This window comes from Sander vitreus, chromosome 5 (assembly GCF_031162955.1).
Source record: "Sander vitreus isolate 19-12246 chromosome 5, sanVit1, whole genome shotgun sequence".
NCBI classification, from domain to species: Eukaryota; Metazoa; Chordata; class Actinopteri; order Perciformes; family Percidae; genus Sander; species Sander vitreus.
Window position 1 is genome coordinate 48736 of NC_135859.1, and position 27213 is coordinate 75948.

The 27213-nt window shown below is 41.7% G+C and overlaps 2 protein-coding genes across 6 annotated transcripts; both read left to right on the top strand.

Moving 5' to 3' along the window:
- The first annotated feature begins 751 nt into the window (after positions 1–751).
- On the top strand, positions 752–7901 carry LOC144517783 (leukocyte surface antigen CD53-like). Of its 3 annotated transcripts, XM_078249907.1 has the most exons (9): positions 752–875; positions 1854–1970; positions 3439–3627; positions 3725–3799; positions 3962–4072; positions 4175–4282; positions 4649–4732; positions 5103–5215; positions 7814–7901. In XM_078249907.1, the coding sequence occupies exons 2-8, from the start codon at positions 1908–1910 to the stop codon at positions 5169–5171; spliced, it is 699 nt and encodes a 232-aa protein (XP_078106033.1). In that variant the 5' UTR covers positions 752–875; positions 1854–1907; the 3' UTR covers positions 5172–5215; positions 7814–7901. The 3 variants fall into 3 exon arrangements, with proteins under 3 accessions (XP_078106033.1, XP_078106032.1, XP_078106035.1); XM_078249906.1 differs by lacking the exon at positions 7814–7901 and having other exon boundaries at positions 754–875; positions 5103–7047; XM_078249909.1 differs by lacking the exon at positions 7814–7901 and having other exon boundaries at positions 757–875; positions 1889–1970; positions 5103–7047.
- On the top strand, positions 7848–21874 carry LOC144517780 (coiled-coil domain-containing protein 183-like). Of its 3 annotated transcripts, none has more exons than XM_078249901.1 (13): positions 7848–7938; positions 9326–9432; positions 9862–10029; positions 10360–10464; positions 11836–11958; positions 12943–13098; positions 13189–13222; positions 14845–14945; positions 15914–16074; positions 17393–17552; positions 18228–18353; positions 20268–20337; positions 21537–21874. In XM_078249901.1, the coding sequence occupies exons 2-13, from the start codon at positions 9334–9336 to the stop codon at positions 21671–21673; spliced, it is 1440 nt and encodes a 479-aa protein (XP_078106027.1). In that variant the 5' UTR covers positions 7848–7938; positions 9326–9333; the 3' UTR covers positions 21674–21874. The 3 variants fall into 3 exon arrangements, with proteins under 3 accessions (XP_078106027.1, XP_078106026.1, XP_078106028.1); XM_078249900.1 differs by lacking the exon at positions 7848–7938 and adding an exon at positions 8756–8839; XM_078249902.1 differs by lacking the exons at positions 7848–7938; positions 17393–17552 and adding an exon at positions 8756–8839.
- The last annotated feature ends 5339 nt before the right edge of the window (positions 21875–27213 follow it).

Below are 27213 nucleotides of genomic sequence, written 5' to 3' on the forward strand. Positions count from 1 at the left end.
ATGGTGAGTCTGTCACACAGCTGATGGCGTCCCATGGAACCGTCCCGCTGGGCACCAGGGCGTCTCCACTGTCTCTCTGCTCCCACAAACAACTGATGTCTCCAATGTGCGGATTTCCCTTTTGAATGTATATACATTTCTATATTTAATTTTATATTTAATCAGATATCAATCGGTTATTATCTGCTCTCAGTGTCTTCAGTGATTAAGGCCTTTGTTAAATCAGGGCCTCTGCACCCCCCTTCAATGTGGAACCACTGTCAGGTTTGATCCGTGTTCATCTGCACATGGAGCTGTGGATGTAAAGTCCACACAACAGAACAACCAGGTAAAAGCTTTAACATTCAAACATGTACACACTAGTACAGCAGTTATGGCTCTCTATGATAGCAAAAACAAAAGTATGACTGTAATGATGTCATGGACGAGTGATGTCACTTTGGGACTGTTGCTGTATCACGATCTTTCCAGAGTTACGTTGACCACAGGAATTAATAATAATGCATTTTATTTGTATAGCGCTTTTTACAATCCTCAAAGACACTTGAGTTAGTTTTTAAAAAGAAATCCACATACATTAATCAAACATTACAAGCAGAAAGGAGGCATATACACTGGTGATGGATATGTTTGTGTGCTGACACCTACTTCTCTCTGCAGCTCTTCACTGGTGTGTAGAGCTCCTTGGTCAGCGTTGATCAGGTGGATTCTTCCTCTCAGCTGTTGGTGGACAGAACACAAGTCTCAGTGTCCTTCCTCCTCCTGACTTCACTTCCTGCTCCCAGCTGTCTGTGGTCAGTCACACCAACACACTGCTCGCTGCAATCCGCTGGATTATCTGCCGCTGGATTATTGCTGCCTACAGCGAAGTTAAGGTAAGATATTTCTTCACTTTGATTATGATTGATGTTCTAATTATAATTGCACCATGAATTTCCAAACGAAGGCAGTTGAGTAATGAAGCTATATTTCAGTATTACTGGTAGTGTAAGAGTCGACATTATTTCACAACATCAGTGTGACATGAAGAGAAGAAATCTTCAGGAACAGACCTACAGTCGTGAACAAATTAGGACACCCATGCTAAAGTTGACTAAAAAGAGGAATAAAAAAAATCATCTTTAGGAAATTGATCTTAATGCCTTAATTAAAAAAAATGAGGAAAAATCCAACCTTTAAGGACACCAATTTTCTTTGTGAATGAATAATGTATCATAAATAAATAAATGTTCTTCCTTAAAATGCAGGGGGCATAAGTCAGTACACCCCTATGTTAGATTCCCATAGAGGCAGGCAGACTTTTATTTTGAAAGGCCAGTTATTTCATGGATCCAGGATACTATGATCCTGATGAAGTTCCCTTGGTCCCCCCATCATCACATACCCTTCACCCTACCCCCACATCATCACATACCCTTCACCATACCCCCACATCATCACATACCCTTCACCATACCCCCCCATCATCACATACCCTTCACCATACCCCCCATCATCACATACCCTTCAATTGGTGTCCTTAAAGATTGGATTTTTCCTCATTTTTTTAATTAAGGCATTAAGATCAATTTCCGAAAGATGATTTTTTTTATTCCTCTTTTTAGTCAACTTTAGCATGGGTGTCCTAATTTTTTCACATGACTGTATGTTACTGTGGTGGCTGAACATTCTCCGACATTTTGGGACAAAGGAATGGTTCATGTGGAGATAAGAGGCGGTGACAATGATTAACTGGAGCTGAACTGGGCCCAGGGGGGCATTGTGCCTCTGTTGCCATATCAAACAGTGGTGTCCTGTAAACACTCTTCTCCTGTTTGATTGCTGCATCATCTGCTCCACATTATGTCTTTCAGTGTTTGAATAAACATCGACTTGACAACTCTTACAGAGAGAAACTACCAGGAAGGATGAATCGCTGCTGTGTAAACTGCTCCAAAACTCTGCTGATACATCTCAACTTCTTGTGCTGGGTAGGTAGTGTGTGTGTGTGTGTGTGTGTGTGTGTGTGTGTGTGTGTGTGTGTGTGTGTGTGTGTGTGTGTGTGTGTGTGTGTGTGTGTGTGTGTGTGTGTGTGTGCGTGCGCGCGCGTATGTGCGTGCATCTGTGTGCATACCTGCGTGTGTGTGTGTGTGCGTGTGCGTGCGTGCACGCGTGTGCAATAATTAATGTATTTAGGTTCAATAAAGAAACAACAGTATACTAATATAAAATCGTTAAGTGTCAAATGTAAGAAAGAAAAACCCATGAAGTAGAGGACTAAATGAGAGTGTGAGGAGATGAACTCCAGATGTTATGTGTGGTTGTGCTGGTTGTCTCTCAGGCTGTGATATCACTCACATATCTTGCTGCTTCTACAGCGCTCACACTAGTTACTCCGAGTAGATGTTGGGTTTTTGTCTGGTCAGAGAGTGTATCAACGTCTGGGAGTTTATGTTCAATTTCCGTAAAGAACTGAGTTCTGATGTCCGTATATGTGCTACATTGGAGGAACTCACTCTCAGAGTCTGTCTGTCTGTCTGTGTGTGTGTGCGTGTGTGTGCGTGTGTGTGCGTGTGTGTGCGTGTGTGTGTGTGTGTGTGTGTCTGACCGTCTGTCTGTCGGTGTGTCTGTCTGTCTCTCTATCTGCATCTGTGTGTGTGTCTGACCATCTGTCTGTCGGTGTGTCTGTCTCTCCATCTACATCTGTGTCTGACGGTCGGTCGGTCTGTCTGTCTGATTGTGTGTCTGTCTGTCTGCATGTCTGTCGGTCTGTCTGTCTGATTGTGTGTCTGTCTGTCTGCATGTGTGTCTGCATGTCTATCTGTCTGATTGCATGTCGGTCTGTCTGTCGGTCGGTGTGTCTGTCTGTCTGATTGTGTGTCTGTCTATCTATCTGCATGTCTGTCTGATTGTGTGTCTGTGTATGTTAATGTGTGTCTGCTCTAACTTTAACTTTCAAGCTTAACTTTAAAGATAAATGTTCCCCTTTGTTATGTTCAAAAATCGAAATGAGAGTACTTCCTTGTTTTATGAAAGAAGCAGTCGGCAAGCTGCCAGCTGTCTGACCAATCAGCAACGGCCATCCCTGCAAACTCCGCCCTGAAGCTTCCTGTACTTTCAGAAAGAGATACCCTCCGTTTAGAGAAACAAAGCCTGGTCCCTGCAGTCGGAACACAGCCAGGTCCTCAGAAGGTTCCTAGTTCCGTGCTCGGAACACGGCTTTTCTGTGTAAAATTGGTTGAGTGCCCCAATCAAACATTACTAAAAGAGGTTGTCCTGTGGAAATAAAATGAATGAAGGTTTTTAAGTTTCATTGTTGTTATGCTGGCTTTCAGTGGACAGCTGTGGTTTATTAATTCTATTATTATTATATATTAATTATAATTGATGTAGTACAGTCACACATCCAGGATCCTAACGTGAGCTGTGTGTGTGTGTGTGTGTGTGTTTGTGTTGGAGCTGTGTGGGGCGTTTGTGGTGGCGCTTGGGGAGTTCCAGATGATTCACTCCCAGTTTGCCTCCCTGGTCACCAGCTTCTGGCCCGTGTACCCCGCCAACACACTGGTGGTCAGCGGGACCATTGTCACCTGTGTGTGTTACCTCGGAGTGTTAGGAGGCATGAAGGAGAACCGCTGCATGCTCATCACTGTGAGTATGAGACAGGAGTTCTTAAAGTCTGCTTCATTGTTCTAAAAACATTAGCCTGGCAAACTCACTGCTCTGAATGGGATCTGCTCTGCTCCAGTTCTTCATCCTGGTCTTCATCCTGATGATGGTGGAGCTGGCCATGGCCTGTGTGTTCCTGGTCTACAGTACCGAGGTAGGAGCGCTCAGCTACACGTTTAATTAATTTATATCTACATCTATATAGATATAGATGTATAATACCTTCTGCCAGCACATACTGTACTGCCATGGCACGAGAGGCTGATGTCTTTAATAATAGATACTATTATAATATAGCTGGCTGTCTGTTGTGCAGATTGACACATACTTTGAGAAAGACCTGATGCGAAGCTTGGAGATCTACAGACAGTCCAGTCCAGAAAGCAACACAACCATTAAAGATGACTTTGATGCTGTCCAGGACCTGGTAAATGATGTTTGTCTTTGTGACTCTTCTTTTTATTCATTCGCCTCCCCCAGTCCAGCTGAAGCACATGTCCATTCCATCAAAGTAGTTTTCTTTGTACAGTTCAGGTGCTGTGGAGTTCATGGTGTGGCGGACTGGAAGGGCAACGTCCCGGTGTCCTGTTGCAGCAGCAGCCCCTGCAGCACCCTGCTCCACCCCCCCTGGCCAGAGGTATTATTATGTGTTAACAGATAGACACACAATATTGTGTGTTCCTCATTTGATCCGATTCTGGGTTTGTTTTTTTAAAAATAGCTTGCACTTGCTCTTGAGTTCCTTCCTGCAGATAATAAAAATATGACATGGTGAAGTCTCTTAATAATAATCTGAAATCCAAACCGTCCTCCTCTGTAACCTCCAGACGTTCCAGGTGTCCTCTACCTGTCTCATTTGATTTAGCCTCCAACCCGTTCATTGAGTCCTCATGACTCTGTCTGCTCCTCCTATTTTATTTGTTGGTGTAACTGTAAATATGCACATATGCTCAGCCAATTTACTCTATGAATAAATGATAACCATCCAAATGTTGTCTTTCAGGGTTGTCTCGTGAAACTGAGGAACTGGTTTGCCAGAAACTATCTTAACACGGGTGCAGGCGTTGTCACCATGTTTATCATACAGGTACAGTACATTCAGTCTTCTTAGTATGAAGCTTACAGAGGGAATTCACCCCGTGGCACAGAAGTAACAATGGCTGCCATATCAGAAGCCATGAGCTCTGCTCGGCAGTGAGACTGAACCAGAACGGGAAATTTGTAGTAATTGTAGCCCTTTAGTAATTTGACCTGTTGTAAATACAAAAAATGTTGATAAGCTGTAAGGTGTCACATGCTAGCATCAGCATGCTTTGCTTACCTGTAGTTTAAAGCCAGTACAATAGTACACTATATTCATTGTTAAGTTTGTTTTATTAGCTTTTATAATTTGTTTTTTTGAAAGTCATTGTTTAATAGTAGTTGAAGTATATTTTTCTTATCTTCTTGTTTTACAGTTTATTTGTCTGTCCATCACCGTCCCTCTCTTTTGCCACTTCAGTCGACATGGATTGGGTTACCAGTGATACACTGGACCTGCAACTTACAGTGACTTCCCGCATGTCAACAGGTTGCGTTTCCCTGTATCAAAGTTTTATTAATCTGTTTCAAATGCCCAAAAGGTTGACGTTTGCAATGAAAAAGGGTATTCTTTGACCAGTTATTCTTTGACAAGGGATAAACTGATGATTGCAGCTTATTATCGCTATTGAAAATGTCATATGAAGAGACCGATCATTGAATGTGAAATGAAAAACATAATATGAGACATTTAATTGGTAGATCAGTTATGACATGATAAGGCCTGTCCTAACCCACGTGGACCCAAGAGATCTGTTCCCACTGTGAGTGCTAGACTACAAGAACATTTTAAACTAGACCCAAACACTAGACTTAGACAAACTAGACTTGTAGTGCATTCCCACCTTTGCAAATATTTGATTTGCGTCACATTAATTGCATGAGTTTGATTGTAGGATCTAATTGGAATAATTTGTGTTTAATCACATTGAGGTCTTTCTTAGATGATAAGCAACACTTCGCCTGAGTCATTCGCGTAGGAAAAAGTTCAAGACAATCCAACTCTTGCAGCGGGCAGGCGTGTGACGAGCACGAACGCGACAGTTTCAAGTGATTGCGCCCGTTTGTCGTTCTGCCTGTCAAACTGCCCTTGCCCCCATACCCGCCCGCTTGCCTCTCATTGAAAATGAATATCTAGGCGCGTCAATCACTCCCCTCTTAATGCTACTCACGTTACTCCCACTGGTGTAGAGCTGTAGCTGTAGTCTGTCATCAATATGGCCAAATCAAAAAAAAAAAAAAATATATATATATATATCTTTGTACCTGCTGTTAAAGTCCCAGATATGTCAAACAGCGTCATGTCCGGATGAATAACATCACCTGGAGAGCAAAAGCAACGGTGATTTTCCCCACATTCTCCAGGAAGTGAACATTACGTCTGGATGACTTCCGCTTCCAGCTTTACTTGAAGTACAGATTTTGATGTTTTTTATTTGCAATAAACAAATAAGAAGTAAGCCGAAATAACAGTATCATGATGACAATTATTAAAAAGTCTGAATTCCTACTTTTTCGGGTCTGTTCACACAACATGGCATCATGACTTTGCGTAAACATACACGCCACTTTCTAAAGCCAAATGGCCTGTTATCTGTACGCATTTTGAGCTATCCACGTGTATGTCTACGCTGTATACCGGCTCTCCTGGGTGAAAGTCCTGTGTTATGTGATGGGGAGATCTCTTTGCCATCATTCAACCCCAGTCAATACTTGCGGTGACCGGACCGGCGTCTGATGTGCCGTGTGTGTGTGCAAACGTGAATGTTTATGTTGTCAGGGAGGTTTAATAAGAACTGCACACACTGCTACACATAACAGTGAGTTAACTCTTGGTGTAGGGGAGCCTTTACGATTAAGTAACCGTGATGTTTTAAAGCGCAGCAAATAGTGAAAGCTCCTTTTTCATCCAGTCTCTGTAAAGAATGCTGCTACAGAGCTCTGGGTGCCACAGACAGCTTCAGTAATGTGTTCCTCCATTTCTGATGCAACATTAGGACATCAGGAGAATCTAAACACTGATTGGCTTTCAAGCCACAGTGTCACACAAATTTCTCGGTTGATTATATTGCGTGTTTGCGTCATTAGCTTTGCACCATTTTGTCTATTTGCTTCTTTGCAATGAATTAGTATGTTATCACGCTGCTGAAAATGCCTCGTTCTGAATGCACCATTAGACAAACTTGACTGTTCAGTCTTTGTTCTCTGAGACTGGGCCCCCAAATGTAGGATCCTGTCAAGGTCATATTTTTAAGATGCATTATTTGAACTGATTCCTGTTCTGAAAACTTTGTCAAATAAACCTAAAAGATGTGCTTGTAACTCCATGTAATTGATCCATTTTTAAATTACTTCCCTTTCAACTTATTGCCATATAGTGCTGTTTTGTTGTTTTGTCTGTTGGAAACATTAATTATCCGATTGTTTTCACAATTTATTTCTCAATGACGTCTCTCACCAAGGAATTGGGCATCCTCAATTGCCAACAGCCAGATGAAGATGATCTGCAGTACTGCCTTCAGCCACAGCAAATAGTCAATGAGCTTTTGGCGCTGTTTAGATGTGTACTGACCAATGAGAGAGGAAACAACTGTACTGTGTGTAGAAATACTGTCCTATGATCTGTATATCAGGTTCATTGTGCTATGCTTCTCAGATGCCTTGAGTGTCGTGTCACTAAACCTGGACAATAAGACATAAACTTAGCACAAAAAGTAAGGAAATTTGTGTTTGGTAGATTATTTCTCTGTGGTAACAATGCTTTTTGGCAATAAATCTTATACCGTTGGAAAGCCTGTTTAGTTCCCTTTCAAATGGGGCCCCATTTGTAAGGAACATGCAACTCAAATTTCCTTACTTTTTGTGCTAAGCTTAGTCCAGAAAAAATGGTTAGGTGGGGAAGACAGCTGTAATGCTAAATGAAAATAAAGTGTTTGCTAAGCTTCTATTTTTTACATATCATTCAAGGCTATGACGCCTATACGTAGTGCATATTGGTAGGATATCATTGGTCGGATTGGCTTGGGGCTCAAGCATAGTTAAGTTGATGGACAATGTTTTCCTGATTTTGAATTTTTTTTATGTTAAGATGGCGGCCATATTATACAGTGTTTTCAACCCACCCCCCTTCAATGTGGAACCACTGTCAGGTTTGATCCGTGTTCATCTGCACATGGAGCTGTGGATGTAAAGTCCACACAACAGAACAACCAGGTAAAAGCTTTAACATTCAAACATGTACACACTAGTACAGCAGTTATGGCTCTCTATGATAGCAAAAACAAAAGTATGACTGTAATGATGTCATGGACGAGTGATGTCACTTTGGGACTGTTGCTGTATCACGATCTTTCCAGAGTTACGTTGACCACAGGAATTAATAATAATGCATTTTATTTGTATAGCGCTTTTTACAATCCTCAAAGACACTTGAGTTAGTTTTTAAAAAGAAATCCACATACATTAATCAAACATTACAAGCAGAAAGGAGGCATATACACTGGTGATGGATATGTTTGTGTGCTGACACCTACTTCTCTCTGCAGCTCTTCACTGGTGTGTAGAGCTCCTTGGTCAGCGTTGATCAGGTGGATTCTTCCTCTCAGCTGTTGGTGGACATAGAAGTTAAGATGGTGGCCATATTATACAGTGTTTTCAACCAACCCAGGCTAAGGCTAACGCTAGCTTAATTAGCTAGCTTTAGGGCTTATCAAGTTTGCCTGTGAGCGTTGTCTTTTCAGCAGCTGAAATGGGAAGCCTTCCTTTGATTACCTCCTGTGTGAAGTCAAGGACCCAATGTTTAAAAAATCACAGAATTTCAATGGTTAGCTACAGTTATCATTGTACCTACAGTTTTTCTCCATTGTATACACACAAAAAATGGAACTATGCACACAATTCTTGAATGCTGAACTCTCACACGACTCCATTGTTTTTATTCAAATAGAAATTCTAAATCAACCAGGACTTAAATCTTTATTTTAAGGATTGACACGCGGAGTAACTGCGTGCAGGTAACAGCTAGCTTGATTATTTGGTGAAAAAATAAAAATGGATTGTGATTCCTCTACAAAGACGAAAGATTCAAGGACTCTGCGTCGAATCAAAACCTCAGGTATTTAAAAAGTTAGTTAGCATAGATAGCATAGCTAACCACCAGCTTGTTTTTCACTTTAAATCTTTAATTTAAAGAAGAGGGAAACTACTACTACTTCCACTATGAAATAAAATGATGAATGTATGAGCCGCAACGTTTGTTAACTTGACTAGCTAGTTAACATATCTACTGTAAACAAGTATCCGTTGAAACATTGTGCTGTAGCTGTATTACAAAGAGTGATTCTTGCTAACTAAACTTTTACTGTGTGTTAACACTATGGGTGAGCAAAGCTTAAGCTATGTGCATATGTTAAATGACAAAATTGACATGTTAATGTTAATGTAGCTAATGCTCCTTACGTAAGTCATTGCAGAAAATACATTGCTTAAGTGTTAACGTATAAAACTATTAATTTCAAGGAGAGATGGAAAGTCGTGGGAATACTTAAGGATTAGCTTGTTTTATGAAAACACTATGAATCAAATCCATTTTCATTTCCAGAGAAACAGATGAAAGCAGAGCATGGTGCAGCAAAGCTGGTCTTGGACAGCCATGACAAACTTACGACAACACAAAAGCCATTGTTCAAGGCGGGACTACCCCTGGAGGTAAAGTTTGCTTTTAAAACATTTAAAGTGCAGTAAGCAATGCTGTGTAAAGATTGTTGATATTTGAACTCAACTGCCAAACAGATACCCCCCCACACCCCCTTCAGAAGCTCCACCCCCCAGATTTAAAGGAGCGCAAGAGCCCAGCGCACCGTTCAGTTTAGTCTGTGTAGGAACACGTGATTATTTTTCAGCTCAAACTGAAAATATGGATCTAGGTAACCCTGAGGAGATATTCAGTGAATTTGACAAAAAGTGTATTGGATTAACATAGCTTACTGCACTTTTAAACCATACTAGCACTGTAGTGTCTACGTAAACCACAAACCTCCAACTTCACTTTGACTTTTCATTAGCTAAGAAGAGCTTTTGATTGGTGAACATGGAAGTTGAATTGAATGTAATCTGTTTTCTTTTCCTGTCATTCAGAAAAAAATTGAACAAGAAAAGCGGAGGAGGCATGTCCTGATCAATGAGCACAACAGGCTGTTGTTTGCTGTAAAGGAGAAAGAGACCAAGCTGAAAGAGCTGCAGGAGTCATTGAAAGCAAAGACCCTTGAGCTGACAAATTACAACAGTGAAGACACATGTAAGCAGGTATGTGTGTACCCAAGGACATATCCAGACTCCGCTACAGTCACCCCATTCCCACATCCCACCCACATTCTTTTCTTTTTTTGACACTTGGGGACAGCCAAACACAACATTTGACATATGATTACGCCTTTCACTTGATCTACACCATCTATGCTAGGATAAGGGGGGAAAACGCTCTTGACCACCTGTGTGTCTAAAGAAGGGCCAGCAGAAATTGCTCAGCACAACTTATGTCTGTGGGAACAGCTAACACTGGATGAATTCATTTACATTTCAACATATCTTCTGTTATCCTATATTATCATTGATCACTATCACTTGTAATGTCAGCGTATACGACAGCTGGAAAACAACCTGGACAAGATGAAGATGAAGACCACAGAGGCTAGGGAAATCCAGACGGCCTATCAACACATCCGTGAGCACCTGCAGCAGGTGAGCTGTGCTGTTTTATACTCCGCCAACCACTATCAGAAATATTTCATTCATAGCTGCGTATCAATACAGATACTCTATCAATGCATACTGATAAGAGGGACATCATGTTGTGTAGGAACTTAGCATTATTTTCACTTTCGGTAATAATAGGAAAAAACGTCTGGGATACATCCATTAAAAACTATAACTAAAGAGTGTAAAGCAAGATTGAAGAAAAAATATACAGTATCACTCCTACATAAAAGAGTTTTTATTTAAAGTTTGGATGAATTAGCGACTGCTGCTTCACTGAGTCCAGAAGTCCAGAACCACAGGATGTACTGTCTCTAAAACTGCCACACCTCTGACTCTACATTGAACATGTATGCATATTTGACATACTGGTATTTTGGTAACAGTTCTTTTACCCCTCTGTACTGTTGGGGTCCATAGGGTTAGAGAGGACATGGACCAGCACACTGCTACATGTAGTTACATCATCAATGCACAGAGGCTTTCATTGGCTAGCTCTGTGTGTGTCTTGTTGATGTCTGTGTAAAGTAGTCAATTAAGTCACTGATTAGAACTCAACACACTCAGCAAAATACAATCAACAATATTACTTAAATAAATAGGTCGATATAAAATAGTCATATGAATAAATTGTTGTTTGTTTTGAAACAATAATTTGTAAATTAATTTAAGAACAGACGAGCGCATTTACACAGCGCGGGGCGGCTTTTTCTAAGAGTTTTCAATGAGAGTCATGCATGCTGTGTCTGTGTACTGTGGTTATTTACAGCAGCAGCCTCTAGAATAACGTTAGCGTTGTGTTAGCTTTAGCTAATGGGAGCTAACTAGCTAAGAGATGCAGGGGTGTACATGATTGGCTGAAAGGTGAGGGGGCGGTGACAACATCATGAAATAAACGGTTACATGACGTAAAAGTGTCATTCGGAGAAATGCCGATATTAAACTTTTGAAAAAGAGCCTTTTGAAATAAGAAATGCATATAATGAAATAAAAATGAATAATACAACAATACAATAACAAAAACTCTTAATAAATTAATGATGACATTTAATTCAATTATATTGAAGGAGTTTGAATCATTTCTATATTTTCTATGATTTAATCATATGATCATTGATTTCCTGTCTTTTATTTATTTGATATTGCGCAGTCTGGGGCTCTATAAAACCAAACTCCAACAATGCCATGCTTCCTTCTTGAGGAAACCAGAGATGTGAAAGGAAAGTTTGACCTATGGACTAATGTGAACTAGCATTAGCCCATTAGCACACCATGAGTAGAAGCACATTGACATGCTAGCCCCATGTGAAGCAGTATTGAGCCAGAAGCTGATATTTGGTGTCTGTATGTGATCAGGAGGTGTGTGGGATGTATAAACTGCTGGAGCAGAAGCAGCATGCGGTGGCCGTTGGCCAGGCCGAGGTGGAGCGAGCAGCCCAACACTTCCAGTCAGTCGCCGCGGCTGCAGACTGCACTCTGGTAAGACTGTCTGCAGCTCCACTCTCTCCTGCATGGGAAACACTTTCTCTTCACTATATCTTTCTATGAAGTATGCTGAATGGAATTGAATTGAATTTAAATTGACTACTCAAATGATAGATAAAAGATAGAATAGCACACTGCAGAGAGAAGAGAAACCATACTTTGTTAACATGGTGCTTCCTAACAGTGAAGTCAGCATGAAGATTAAATCAGTGGTGAACCACTGGTTTAACGCTAACCCGAGTCAACCACATTTAACTGAAGACAAGCCATCAAACAGTTGTTAGCATTGAATGATGTCGTTAGAAGAAAAGAGACGTGGATGTTGGAATTATATCACGTGGCAAAACAGATTAACTAATTTACTTAAAAAGTAGCCCCCCCGGGCCCCCCCTCTAGACCCGCCCCTGGATCAGCATGCTGATGATATCAGATGACATGATGTGAATGCTTGGATAGGATTTACACTTTTCATTTTGAAATTTTTTTGTGATTACATGAGTTTATTGAGTTCATTGATTTTATTAGATACTGTCACATATAATGTCCTTACTGTGAGTAGGGGAAGTAATTTAAAGATGAACACAGTACATCAGTTTTACATCAGTTGAATACAGTACTTCTTTAAGTAAGTGAGTGATGGCCTTTTGTTGTGCGGCTCAGTTTGAAGGTTGATGGTTGCTCTTAGGGCGTTTTCACACCTGCCTCCTTTAGTTCGGTTGAATCGCACTAGAGTTGGTTTGTCCCACTGGTGCGGTTCGTCAGGGCAGGTGAGAACGCGGTATTCACCCGGTGCATTGTGTCTCCCTGTGCTCAACGTAAAACTAAATTAAAGGCGCAATCACATGGATTTGGATGTTTCAATGTTTTTTTGGTTGAACCCTCTGCCCTGGACCTAAAGCCAAATCTCACAGCTGCCTTGGCTCTTCTAAAGATTAATGTAATGGTCTTTGTGTTTTTCGTTCTCTTATGACCCATCAGGGCATGATGGCTCAGATGGAATATGAGACAGTGGGAAAGAAAAGAGAAATGGATATCGAGCTATGTGAACTGAGTGCAGAAGAAAAGGAGCTGAAAAGGCAAATGGAAACCCTGGGCCGCCTGAGTCCCACAGCACACAGCAGGCTCAAAGAGCAGGTAACAATGGGAAAGTTATATCCATCCATTTGCAAATAACTGATTGTTTATGGTTAATTTATTGTTGTCATATTTCCTTTTCACATGCAGGAAATTGAAGAAGTACTCTCAAGTCCTGTCACAGGTATTGCAACAGAGCACTTGTTGAATGTGACTGTCTGTCCCGACACACCAGCTTTATTATCAACCAAATGTTTGCTCGAGTCGTAACAAATCAAACACTCTACAGGTCTCTTAATGAAAAACAGAAGTAGCCACTACACTGGCGTGGATCAAATTAACATGGGTGGCAAATAGGATGAAAATCAGCAAAATAAGAGCCTTTACTAATCCATTATCAGTATTCAGGTCCTAAAACGGAACCAGAATCCCATAAGAACTAGATCTGAACAATATGTTTCCGTATTAGTTTTTCTTGATTGCTTTGACCTGCTTAAAGAAACTAGGATCCATTTGGTTTTCATCATCACTGTCTCAGCAGAGCAGAAGACACCTCTTGCAAATGTGTTAACCCTTTCTCATTGGATGGACACATTTTCCCCACCCTTTTACAGAACAGTTAACACGGATGTCATTCAAGCAGTCCAAACTCCATTGTTTTAGCTATGGTAACCAAACAGAAACCATCTGTTCCGAACTATTAGAAACTACCTCCATCAGTATGAAATCACTGAAGCTCCTGTTTGACGCTCCTTCACACAAATCTTCAACTAGCAATCAGTCTGCAGGCCTTAAAGGTGCAGCGTCTGTGTTGTTCTCTGCCAACATGGATGGAAGAGGTCTAAGAAAGAAGAGACTGAGTATCAATGGTGGCTATTTCTTATACTCTACAGTAATAGATGGTTATACTTTACTGTAATAGATTTTATTTTTATTTTCTTAATTTCTCATACTCTAATAGATTTTATTTTGGTTTACATGTATTTTGTGTAATATTTACAGTATTTCAGTTTTCAGCCATAGTTTCAAAATAAGGATCAGTGGAATCAATAAAATTTGCATCAAAGCATTTCTGATTCTGGATCCAATTCTCTGCAAGAAGGCAAATTTGACAACAAATGTCTCTGACATGAAAGGTACATAGAGTAATAGGCTACAGAGACAAGCAATGGTGCACTGATTCCCACTGAGAGCTGTATTTAGTATTTTGGTGTCCACTGTGTAATGGTTGATTGGAAGAGCTCAGACACTTATTTGCAAGTTGTGTTGTTTGAAGGCAAAATTTTCTTTTGTTGCATATTTTAAATGTTTTGGCACGGTTAGAGCCTTTTGCAAACACAATGTATAATTTTGACCATGAGTGCCACTGTTTGGGCCTGTGTGTTAACTGTTTTGAAAAATGTGGAGTTTGAGTTGACTGCTGTGTCAAAGCAATCAAGAAAAACTGTAATATAATATCACATTTATATTGATGTTCTGTTTATTTTGTTTTATTTCCATGTTTCACCATTGACAGGAACTCTTGTTGCACCGTGTCAGTATCAAGCTGTTGGATTAAAGAGTGATGCTCACTGAGCTGCAGCAGCAACAATGACTGATTGTTGCTGCTGCAGCTGCTGTAGATATTATACCTTGTTTTACCTGTTTTTATATTATACCGGTCTTTTTTTTAACTTAAAACCATACTCCCATCACTTCAAATGTACAATGAAAATACATGAAACTACTCGTCCATCAGTGTACATACAAAGCATTTGTTTCCTGCACTATGATCCTGTGAATCATTGTGCTGCGTGTTCTCTGCAGATCATCAGGGTTATGACATCTGCGGAGCGTCACAGGGTGACATGGAGCTGGTGGAGGAGATGGAGGCTCTGAGGGAGGCGCTGGGTTGTGCTGATGTGCAGGTACCAACTCCTCCACACACACAACCCCCCCCGAAGCTCACTCACACACACACACACACACACACACACACACACACACACACACACACACACACACACACTCAGTTCCACACTCGCCACCTTGCTCAGGGGCACCTTGGCAGTGCCCAGGAGGGGACCTGCCATCTCTTCAGCTACCAGTGAACCCTCCGTACTTTGGCACTTGAACCAACCCCCCTCTAGTCCCCAGGCCAGGCTCCCACAGACTGAGCTACTGCTGAGGCGAGGAAAAACTTCCTTTAAACAGACAGAAACCTCAGACAGACCCAGACTCTTGGTGGTGCCGCTGCCGGTTGGGACACAGAGATACACACATATATACATATACATAAAAATATCTAAAGATCTGTCTGTATGGGGGTTAGGTAACTGTTTCTTGGTCGGGCGCTGCGATTTGCTGGAGTCTCATCACTGTGAAGTTGCCAGGCAACACAAAAAGTAACATTTCATATTTTCTACTTTAGGGACTTTTGGAGAGAGCCAGGCTACTTTTCCCCCTAGCTACCGGCTGCTGAGTTATACACAGACATTGAAGTGTTATGGATATTCATGGACACTCATTTGACTCTCAGCAAGAAAGCATATTTCCCAAAATGTTGGACTATTTCTTTAAGTAAATTCACAAAAAGGACGCATCATATCATTTTAAATCAGTGTTGGAGCATTAAAGTCATTTTTAGATGCTCTAACTGTGCGCTTTTGTTTTTGTAGTGCTAGCTAGCTTCCGTTTGTTTTTGAGGACACATGTTGCACATTTTGTATGTATTATTCTTCATTTGAAACTCTGCAAATATGCCCTTCACTGCATTCCACAGTAGCTGCATGGCTTATATACACAGACCAATGCCTGTAATATGCTCTTTATATTCATGATAGTATGTCCTATTTAAACCACTGTTGTCTGGCTGAATTCTCTGGTGTGTTCATAGGAACTAGTTAACAAGGTGGTGTCCCAGCGAGCCACCAGGCAGCAGCTCCTCACCGAGGTCAGCCAGAACGAGGAGCTGGCCCGGCAGGAGGCCCACGCCCTGGGCCATCTGGAGCTCCAGTACGCGCAGCTCAGGTTCAGTGCCCAACCTGCAGCCACAAGGTACTGCTGCTGAGCTTCACACTTACCAGCCATCACATGGCAGTCCTCAGGATCATATTCAGTCACCAACAGTCAGATTTTAATTTGGCACACCACCTTTCATTCAAATACATCATCATTTACATAGAGCTGAAACAATTCCCATACATTTCAAAATAATTTGGTCCTGGAATAATTGTTATAATATTGCAGTGGTTTGGAAAATAGAGGCTACATGTCTGTTGTAACAGCGGCAGAGTTACAGCTGGTAGTTAAACATGGGAGCGTTGGTAAGTTTTATGGATATGGACCAACCAAGTTACGATGATGCAAGTCCAGAGTAACTGTTGTTTAACTTAACATCTTTAACTTTAACTTCTAATAGCAAGTGTATAGCAGAGTAGAATATATAAACAGACATCAGGAACACGCGTCCTTTCTTCAGAAATGCTGAATGAGAGAGAGAGAGAGAGAGAGAGAGAGCAGTCAGTGCCAGAGACATAGAGACCTCATGTGTTTCTTCTTCTCCAGCTGCTCTGTCCACACACAGTGCTGACCGCTGGTCATGTGATCAGCCTGTGCCCTCTGAAGCTGTTACGTTAGTCATGGTGACTGAGCCTCCCTGTCAGTGACCTCTAAACTGACCTTTAATAATAATATCCTACATAATAATTTATACTTTATTAATCCCGCGGGGTAAATTTCACTGTTTAACAATATGGCCGACACTTAACCATGTTTTCTTTTCCATATCGGATCACTTCATATTTGCTCTTTATATCACTATGTTATGGTGTTTTATTTGAACTTTATTCTCTTCACATATTTAAACGATGTTCGATTAGTATCATCATTTTAGTATACTTCCAAACATTTTCCATTGTCCAGTTTGTTCTGTTCTGTATGGGCTCTCATGTGTTTCTGATTCTTTCATTATATTTTGTAAATGTTTTAAAGCACTTTGTGCCTAATGCTTGAAAAGTGCTATATACATGAAATTATTATTACGATTATTATTATTGTTTGAAAGCATCTGGGTGCTGGTAGCTCTAATAGGCCGTTTGTGTCTTCTGGCAGTCTGTGAACAACGTGATTGGCTGGCAGTGGGCATGTTTTCACTAACCCGTCTCGCTTCCCCGCGGACCGTTCTCAGCGTGTGTTGTTGCATGGTGACATATCAGAATCCCATCTGCACTCATCACTCCATCTTAGAAACAGCTGGGACACTGTGTACTGAGGAGAAGAAGGGGCCAACGCCAGTGGGATCATACAGTGCACAGGGAGACATGTGACTGCCATGTTTGAGCCAGCTTGAAGAACTCCATCTGTGTTTTTTAAGGTTGAACGAGCAGAAGGGAACGATGCAGGCGAAGCTGAACGAGGAAGTGTTCCGTGTGGAATGCTTGCAGGCCGGGCTGAAGCAGTCTCAGGACATGTTGGATGCTGTTGAGCGGGGGGTCAACAACCTCTACTTCAGGATGAGCTGTGTTCCCGTGGAGGTCTGGACCAGGACAGTCCTTTTGTTTACTGTTGTCTTTAAAGGACAGACTTTCTATCTTTATACAGTGCTGCTCACATATGAGCCCTGAAAGAGTTCCAGCATGGAGCCACTGCGCTGTTACCATAATATATCCATACATTACATATTAAGCATCATAGTAACTGACTGAAATGACCCAATATGTGATACAAACTGCGACTGAAATGCCCTTTAAACTTCACAAACAGAAAGTTTGTTTTTGTTCACCAAGACCTTTCTGCAGCTGACTCATTGACATCTAAAACTTATTCTAAAACAATTAAGCCGGAGGAACTCCTCCCTTTCCTTTGTGCATTGCATTGTGGGTGAATAGTGTCCATCAACAGCGCACTCAAAAGAATCCATAGTATTGCTATGCTGACATCAGCATGCTAATATGTTCACAATGACAATGCTAACACACTGATGTTTAGCAGGTATAATGATTAGGATAACATTTGCTAATTAGCACATAGCAAGGCTGAGGCTGAATGTGTGCAGTTGTGCAGGTGTTTGGTCACAAACCAAAGTGTTACTGGTAACATTAACATGTTGACCTGATGAAGGACAGCCAGTTCTCCTGAGATGATCTTGTCTTCCTTGATCTTTACATCTTGTCTTGCTTGTTGTTGATCCATGTTTGTCCCACTGGCAGGGCTTGCCCAGAGCTTCCTGTACTGAGAGCATGGACAAACTCAGGGACATCAGCACCCGTCTACCAACACTACTGCACAGAGCATCCAAGCACCAGCCTGAGATCAGCGGCCTGGACCAAGAGAGGGTGCTACACTTCTCTCATTCATCTCATCGGCTTAATGTGCTGTGTCTGACATTTTCTGCTGATGTTATTATTATTATTATTATTATTATTATTATTATTATTATTATTACAGTTTTCCACCAGCTGGTCCTTTAACACTAACCCTGATTTAATAGTCGTGTAATGAAGTATGAAGTATGCCAGTACCTACATTTTACACATCTTTAAAGTGGATTGTTTCCAAAATGTTCCACTTATTCATCTAACTGTCGTCGATTTCCTCAATCGTTCATCTGATCGTCTTCTCACTTGGCGGGTGTATTGCAGTGTCAGTGCGAGGTCTATATACATATTTATTTGTAGTGCATTATGTACACACTGTGCAGTGTATTGAGAGGGGACCCTATTAACTGTAACACCGCTGAATGGCATGCTGGGTACAGCTGGCTCTCCATCACTCGCTACAAAACATTAAAGAACAGATAAAGTCAGAGAGACGGCAGATGTGAGATTGTAGCAAACTCAAACATTTCACAGACATTGTAGAATGAACACTTTTGTTCCTGGAAATAGCCTGGCAAAGAAGCAAATAGCTAGCTTTTACCACATGATGCATATACTCTAACATAGCACGGAGACACATCTATGTGATGGCAGGTGTGTTGCTCTGTGTCCTGTGTCGTTTGGATGAGCGGGCCGAGCCATCAACCTGTTCCCAACAGGCACTACTTTTATTTAACTATTAAAGGAGTACTTTGCAAACAGTATTTCGGTCTAAAGCACAGTTACATGAGAATATTGATATACAGTTTTTTATAAAAGTGTATCTTATACATTGTATGCATCTGTCCTGTCAGTTGTTTATAAGATGCATTTTTAAATTGCTCATATTATGCCTTTTGGCTTTTCCCCTTTCCTTTATTGTGTTATATATCTTTTTGTGTGCACGTTATAGGTTTATAAAGTGAAAAAGCCCAAAGTCCAGCCCAAAGGGACTTACCATCTCCAACAGAAAACACTGTTCACAAACTGCTCCAAACAGCTCTATTGTAGTCCAGCCTTTACTTCAGACACAAACGTGGTCACTTTGGAACACACGTTATAATGCTTGCCTAGCTGCTAGCATAGCACGTCCGCAAACCAAGCTAGTTCGAGCGGAGGCCCGAAGAGTTCAGATAGTTGTATCACCATATCCATGAGACAGTGCAGAATTAAAACGTTACGTATGAAAGATTAATTTGTTAACATTTAAATAACACTCTGAAATGTCTTCCTCCAGTCTAGGTTGCGAAGCTGGTTCTGGTTGTTCTGCCTGTGTTTCGGGATAAGACTAGGGTTGGAACATGTACAGCCGTAACCATGATTCCCGCGTGAGCTGTAGCCATGGTTACCAGCTGACGCGGGTTTGTTTCGGATCACACTAGCGTGCTTCTGACTGGCTAGTAGTCCTTACCTAGGTACTGTCAGGGCACGCCCTCATACTCTGCTTCTGACTGGCTAGTAGTCCTTACCTAGCTTCTGCGCATGTGCGACTCCCAACAAAGATGGAACAGAAGTGAGATGTCTCACTCTGTAGCTAAAACAGAGAGCTCAACACACAGGGTGAAAAGAGGAGCTGCAGCAATGTGCAGTACAACAAAAATGTGGTGTTTTCTGAAAATTAAACCACATAAACCTATTCTGGTACAACCTCTAAATACAATTATGAACCTGAAAATGAGCATAATATGAGCACTTTAAAGATGTCACAAATCAAATTTGGTTTAAATTCCCTGTCCATCAAAACAACTTAAAAAAAAGTGTTTCTTCTTGTAGCTCCTAATGTTGCAGTGCCTCTCAGCTTCCAGTCTCTCTTTTGGGAAAAGTCAAGTTGTTTGTGAGCATAAGTCTGTTGTATCTGGTTAACCTTTGCCTCTGCGTCTCCGTCTTACTTAGGTTTACAGCTTGCTCGAACAGCTCAACAGGATGGAGTCGAGGAACATCAAAAGACCAAGCACCCCGATACGTGAGTAACAGGATGCGTCCAGCAGCTTCGTGTTGTAAAGAGAAATACACAGGAGCGAGGATCTGTGGTTCCAGTTAGAATCATCTAAGAGTCAAGGCACACTTCACTTTATTACAATGACTCTAACAATGCTGAAATGGTACAAAGGGTTCCAGCACTGGTCCCCAACCTGGTGGTCCCAACCCCAAGCCAAAGCTTTTTGCAGGGTCACGAGTTCCACTTGATTTTAAGGGGTGTAAGAGCAATTTATATATTATATATAGTATATATACTACAGTATATATGTCTAGGCATATAATTAATTTCTGTGAAAACAGAAAGAAGCTGTTAAATTTAAGAGTAATATAAAATCAGTCATCTTTTCTGGAACATGTTTCTTTAGTTAAGTTTGAGAATAGCCTTGGTGTATGTTCCCACAGCAGTCACTCTCTCTGAGATCAGAGTTAACAAGCCAGCTGTATCCCTGCTTTACTGAACTACTGTGGTTACACCAAGCTAAGAGATAATGATGCTTTGTAGATGCAATGGACAGAATGTGCTTCTTACAGTGAGTCAGTGAATCTGCTTTACTACAGCAGCTAACTATAGAGCTGCATGTATTAGATTGTGCACAAACATCACAATGGGACAGTACAGATCTGAGAAAGTGTCAGCAGTCTGAAACCACTATAGGTCCCAAACTCCTAAGAACAATCAATAGTTCATAAATACAATGTACTGGGAAAATCGTTTGGAAAGAAAACCCAAACTGTTACCTCTGCTGAGAGACAATTGCTCCAGATGATCAGGTGGGATTCAGTTCAATTTTATATTATTTATAGTGTCATATTATAACAGGAGTTATCTCAGGACACTTTACAGCGTAGATCTAGACAGACCCTGACTCTTGGTGGGCGGCGCTGCTGGTTGGGACACAGATACATATCCAACCAATCACCACAGAAGTAGGTCTGCCACGGTTCACAAGCTGCTGGAACACAGTGTACTCAACAATAAAAGACTTTAGGAAGTGAATTCAAGAGAAAAGAGCATGGATATGCTTCCCGATGTTGACTGATTAGATCTGGGGTGTGAAAACTCAAAGTGTCTTTAAAATCATGTTTTACAGGAGAAATAGTAAATATCAGGAATGCATTCAGTGCAGTGCAGCCGTGCATGTGTCCAGATGTCTTGACTGAGAATGTCCCTTTTCCTAACAGACGCTCTCCAGCTTAGTGATGATGATGATGAGGAAGAGTGCTGTCCATCCCGTGAGGAGATCAAGCGCTGCAGCAGCAGACTGATCGAGGCCGAGCAGAACAAGAAGTCGTCGAGGAGAGCCAAGAAGAAGGAGTAGAGACACTAATGGAATAAAGAGGAGAACAGCAGGACTGAGTGATTGTCGCTGATCCACAGACATTCCTTTTCTTTCTACACTAAATAACTGTGAAAGTGTTTTCCTTAGACATTTACATCGAACAACACAGCTCATTCTTATTAATTTGCTCACTGTTATGTTTAAGTGAATTTTATTCAACTGTAATTAATTTGAACTATTTGGGGCTTGACGGTTTCAATATGTCCTTAATGTGTACAGCTGAATATTCTTCTTTAATTTAGCGTACACTGTAAGAAGGCACAAAGACAACCTCAGGACAGAACTCGCTTAAGACTGCAGAGCAGATATTGAACCACTAGATGGCACCATTGTGTAACGCATGTGAAGAGAACATATGTTGAGCTGAAGGAAGGGAGCCTGCCTGACTATAAACAGCACATTATATGCTAAAGAGATCTTGTACATAGTAATAATAATAATAATAATAATAATTATGCATTACATTTATAAAGCACTTTATCATAGACACTCAAAGCGCTACACATGTAGAGCACTGACAAGGAGCTGGAGCAGTTACAGTTTATTTTACAATCCCTGAGTTTTCACACCTAATGCTGGACTCCTAATGTGTGCCTGGAATATGACAGCACACTGAACACCAACACCTGCCTATAAACTCAACATAAACATGGTTAGGTGTTGTGTTTTCACAGTAAACCCTACATTCATACGTATACAGTGTGTTACATACTGTACAGTATTATTGAAGACAAGACCTAAAAACCTTAAACCTTAAAAAGCTGGACTCAACCCTGATAATATGAACAATTTCCGGCCTATTTTCAATCTTCCTTTTCTGTGGAAAAAAATTGGAATGTGTTGTTGCCTTCCAACGAAAAAGCCCACCTCAACTCCAATGACCTGTTCAAACCATTTCAATCCGGATTTCACTCACAGCACAGCACAGAAACAGCTCTCCTCAAAGTCGACCTCCTCCTCTCCTCAGACTCTGGTCACCTCAGCATCCTCATCCTTCTGGACCTCCCTGAAGCCTTCGACACCAACCACACCATTCTTCTCCCTCGCCTTGTTTCCTCCCTCAACATCACTGGTACTGCCCTCTCCTGGCTAAGATCATATCTCAACAGCTTATCAACATCAACAACTGCACCACCTGCCCTGCTCATCTGTCCCAAGGCGTCCCCCAGGGCTCGGTGTTGGTTCTGCTTCACCGTCGACAACTCCACTCTGCCTTCCTCCTCACACAACCACAACCTTGGAGTTATTTTTGACAGCAACCTCATCTTCAAACAGTCTTCAATCAAATCACCAGAAAACATTACCTGTCTCCGCCCATCACTTACAATTCTCTTCTGCCGAAACCTTGATCCATGCCTTCATTACTTCCAGAATTGATTACTGCAATAGCATTCTATATGGCTCATCATCCAAAGTCCTTAATACACTTCAATACATCCAGAACTCTAATGCTCGTCTGCTCACCCATTCACGCTCCTGTGACCACATCACTCTGGTCCTCCAGAACCTCCACTGGCTCCCTGTCCCACAATGAATACAATTCAAAGTCCTTCTCCTCACTCATAAAGCCCTCCACAAACAGGCCCCCTCCTATCTCACCGACCTGCTCCATCACCACACTCCTTCCCCCAGCCTCCGCTCCTCTGATGCCAACCTACTGTCGCCACCAATCATGACCAAGCGCCGGACCTGGGGCAACAGAGCCTTCTCTATAGCTGCCCCCCACTTCATCCACTTCATACAGTCATTAAGGTGAATGTGAGGGTAAATCATGGTTTCTGTAGCTACAGCAGCACACACTGAAGCCTGGGAAAGCATGGCTTAAACACAGGAACATGACTCTGCAGTGTGCTGTGCTGTTCAAAAGTACACACAGCATACTTTATAGAAGTACGGTTTTAAGGCTAGATAACAGCTACTTTTTGCAGTGTGTACCTTGGTCATCAGTGGGATCTAGGGCACGATGTGACGATGTTCTGCAGAGACTAGAGACCCTCTCCTGCTGTGGCTGGGGGGAGGGGGGGGAATCATGCAGGGGACAGATGAAGGAGAAGCAGAACAATCAATAGACACTGCAAACACTATATTTCTTAGTAAGTGAGACCATATCTTAATCTTTTGGCTTGCATGAGGGTATACACTCAACATGAGAAGCCTGTCCACCACTGGCTGCTGCTGTACAAACCGTGCTATCTCCTCATTCAGGTAAATATATAGTGGCACGTAGCTTGAAATAGAGGACATGGTTAGCAACATGACATGATTAATGTAGCAAGGTCTGTTAACTCGTGTCATAAATCATTCCAGATCAAACTGATGATGGACATCACACACCGCACCAGCAGTCAAGCTCACTTGGTTTTGTCTTCTTTTGTATTGCCTTTATTGATAGGACAGATTAAGTCATATTAGTGGGAGAGAGAGGGGGATGACATGCAGCAAAGGGCCGCATGTCGGAACCAAACCCACAGTCTCTGCGACAAGGACTGAGACGCTGCACATGGGGCGTACGCTCAACCAGGTGAGCTCACCAGGCGCTTGTAAAACTCACTTGTTTTACATCTCTAAATGTGATAGGCCATGTTTGCTGTGTATCCAACACAGTGTCACACTTCAGTACAGCCACAGTTAGTTTAACCGTAAGTATGGAGAAAGATGAAAGTCAGATACTTAGGGTTGCAGCTTTGGCCCACACACACACACGTCACCCCCTCTTGGAGAAACTATTGATTTAATCTGTGTTAGTGGCCTACCTCTGTCTGCAAATGATTTTTCATCTGGTGTTTTTCAACTCCATCTTAGCACTCCTCCTCTTCGCCCTGTTTCTCAGGGCTTCTGCGTCATCTATCTCTCACAAAAAACAAAGCAGGTCACCCAGGTAAGTAGGTCAGAGCACAGCTGAAGCTGTGAAGCCCTCTGGCTTTAGCGCATGCTTCTGTAGTGCACGTGTTGCCAATAGCTCCCCGGAGACATCAGACATGTGCGTACAGGTGTCACAACAGGAAACTCCATCAGCGTGCAAAGTGACATGTTCTCCAATGTCATCACATCCACGCTTAACTGAATTGTCGTTAAAAAATTATCTTTGATGATTTTATTTCTTTTTATCCCTTACTTATTAGATGACTATTTCCCTATAAGTTATTGTTGTCATTCTGTGACTTCTCTGGCTCTTAGGACCTTATTCTTATCTCAGACTCAAACTCTTTCTCTGCTCCACTCCTACCTACTGGTCTTGACTGGTCAGTTGCCATCTTCCATGGCTACTTTCATAGCAGACTGAAGATGCTGCTCTGCACGACCTGGACCCGCTTGCACTGGTATTAACAAGTGTACCTAGTGGGTATTTTCCATAGTGTGTATTTGCCAAACCAAGCATCATCATTTTGTAGTTTTGTACACGTGTGGAAAGAAGTCCAACTTTATTGTGACAGTGTGCAAGAAAATATCATTTTTGCTATGCTAGCTGCATGACTCCAGGGATGTGAGTCTGTCTGTCTGTCTCTTTGTCTCTTTGTCTCTCTGTCTTTCTGTCTGTCTCTCTATCTGTTTGGCTGTCTGTCTATTGGAACGGCTGCGTGCTCCGCCGTCCTTCAATACCCACCAGGTCCGGATTTGTCGCGGCACGGCTGCGGCCATGACTGACAGCTGTAGTCACGAGGACCCACAATATCTCGCGAATTCACGTAGAATAGAACCACAAAACCAACAGAGGAGTAGAGGGGAAACTACTCTGAGCTGTGTTTTCAAGGTGTAGTGCAGGGAAATATGATCCGCCATGAGCACGGTGTATTTTATTTTGAAAATTAACCGGATTTTTATTTTGTTTCTGTGCTTGACTTCCTGTCCCGCACTATCTGCCGTGTGCTGAATTGCTGCGGAGCTCTCCGGCGTCCAGCAAAAATAGAAGCTCTGCGTATCTGCTCCAGAGGGCTGCGGACCACCGGAGCCGGGACGCAGTCGGAACGCAGCCGTTCTGCAGTCAGTGGAAATACACGTACTATACACACAATACACACACTATACACACACTGACTTTAATGGATCCTAATGGATCCACCGACGTTCCGGAGCGGATCCGCAGCCGTTACGCATTCCAGTGGAAATTGTCGGTCTGTCTCTCTGTGTGTGTGTCTGTCTGTCTGTCTGTCGGTCTGTCTGTCTGTCTGTCTGTCTGTCTGTCTGTCTCTCTGTGTGTCTGTCTGTCTGTTGGTCTGCTATGTCATTCAGTTGACATTCATGGTTCCCTGAAAATTCCTCTGACTTTGATGATCCGCGGACTCTTCCTCTAGCGCCATCATCAGGTCATCATGTTGTAAAACATGCTTCACATTAGACACGCATATGGATGTATTGTAACTATATTTGTACTTTGAACACCCTCACATGAATCTCATGGGTTATAAACAGGGGAAGCAGGTTCGGTGCTGGGAGGAGGCACTGTCTTAAAGGAAGGGTTCTCATTTTATCAAATATATTTAAAAAAATGTGCCCATTTAGTCTTTAGTTTAGCATGCATCCTAAAAGCAGCCTGACGCCTTCCAAAAGAATCCACCTACCAGCATTCCTAACAGTTGGCTATGGTATGTTGTGTTTAATTTGTAAAAATACTAACTTGTAAAAATGACAACTTGTTTTACTGGGATAATGTTTTCTTTGCCAGGCCGGTGACAGATCAGTGTTTATAAGTCCAGTTTAATAATCGACTCAAGAGATCGATTTACACCAGTTCAATTACATAATGGCAAATAAGTTTTAGTTTCAGAACTAAAGTCCTGTTTATAATGCTGTACAAATCATCTGATGTTAAAAACTGCCAATATAACGATATGAATCCATTGGGAGCATTCAGTTCAGCCATGAAGCTAAAACATATTAAAATATCAATAAATAATATAGTGCAGTGGAATATTAAAGTATGTTATTGGTGCAGGTTCCAGCTGGACAGCACTGATGGGAAAGTATGGTAATTTGGCAGGATTTGCATAGTAATAGAGCTAGTTTAGCCAAGTGATCATTGATTGACGGGGGGGTAAAAGAGCAGAGCTTGTTGTGGAGCTGAATCAATGGAATGAGTGAGAGGGAATCTGTGAGTTAGTTTGAAAATAAGACATGAAATGATTTGGAAGTTCTCTTGTGTCTCACTCTTGTGTATGAAAGTACATATTTGGTAAAAATTAATAAAAGATATTGTAAGAAGTTGAGTTTAATTCAATTTGCTTCGGTCTCATCATTTTCGTCCTTTATTTCAGGAAGCTTTAGACCTAACATTGTTAATACAATAAAATTGGAAGACAGAAATGATCATAATCAATTGTATTTTCTATTTACACCAATCCATTTTGATGGAGAGTTTAGTTTAGTGTCCCATGATGGATGTGTTCCCACCGAGGACAGAATTAACTTCTGGGTCAACAGTGGCTTTAGTTCAGCTGTTTCTGATTAAAAATGAAATATTGTGTATGCATTTAGGCATTTAGGCCAGGTAGACCTTCTGTTGTCTCTTTTTTGCCAATACT

What these genes read in the sequence shown, in the direction of transcription:
- LOC144517783 (XM_078249907.1), top strand. Translation starts at nt 1,908, where the DNA reads ATGAATCGCTGCTGTGTAAACTGCTCCAAAACTCTGCTGATACATCTC. An exon ending in TCCTGGTCTACAGTACCGAG is followed by an intron (nt 3,800 to 3,961) that starts GTAGGAGCGCTC and finishes TCTGTTGTGCAG; the next exon opens with ATTGACACATACTTTGAGAA. An exon ending in TCCACCCCCCCTGGCCAGAG is followed by an intron (nt 4,283 to 4,648) that starts GTATTATTATGT and finishes GTTGTCTTTCAG; the next exon opens with GGTTGTCTCGTGAAACTGAG.
- LOC144517780 (XM_078249900.1), top strand. Translation starts at nt 8,776, where the DNA reads ATGGATTGTGATTCCTCTACAAAGACGAAAGATTCAAGGACTCTGCGT. An exon ending in GCCCAACCTGCAGCCACAAG is followed by an intron (nt 16,075 to 17,392) that starts GTACTGCTGCTG and finishes GTGTTTTTTAAG; the next exon opens with GTTGAACGAGCAGAAGGGAA. An exon ending in AAGACCAAGCACCCCGATAC is followed by an intron (nt 20,338 to 21,536) that starts GTGAGTAACAGG and finishes TTTTCCTAACAG; the next exon opens with ACGCTCTCCAGCTTAGTGAT.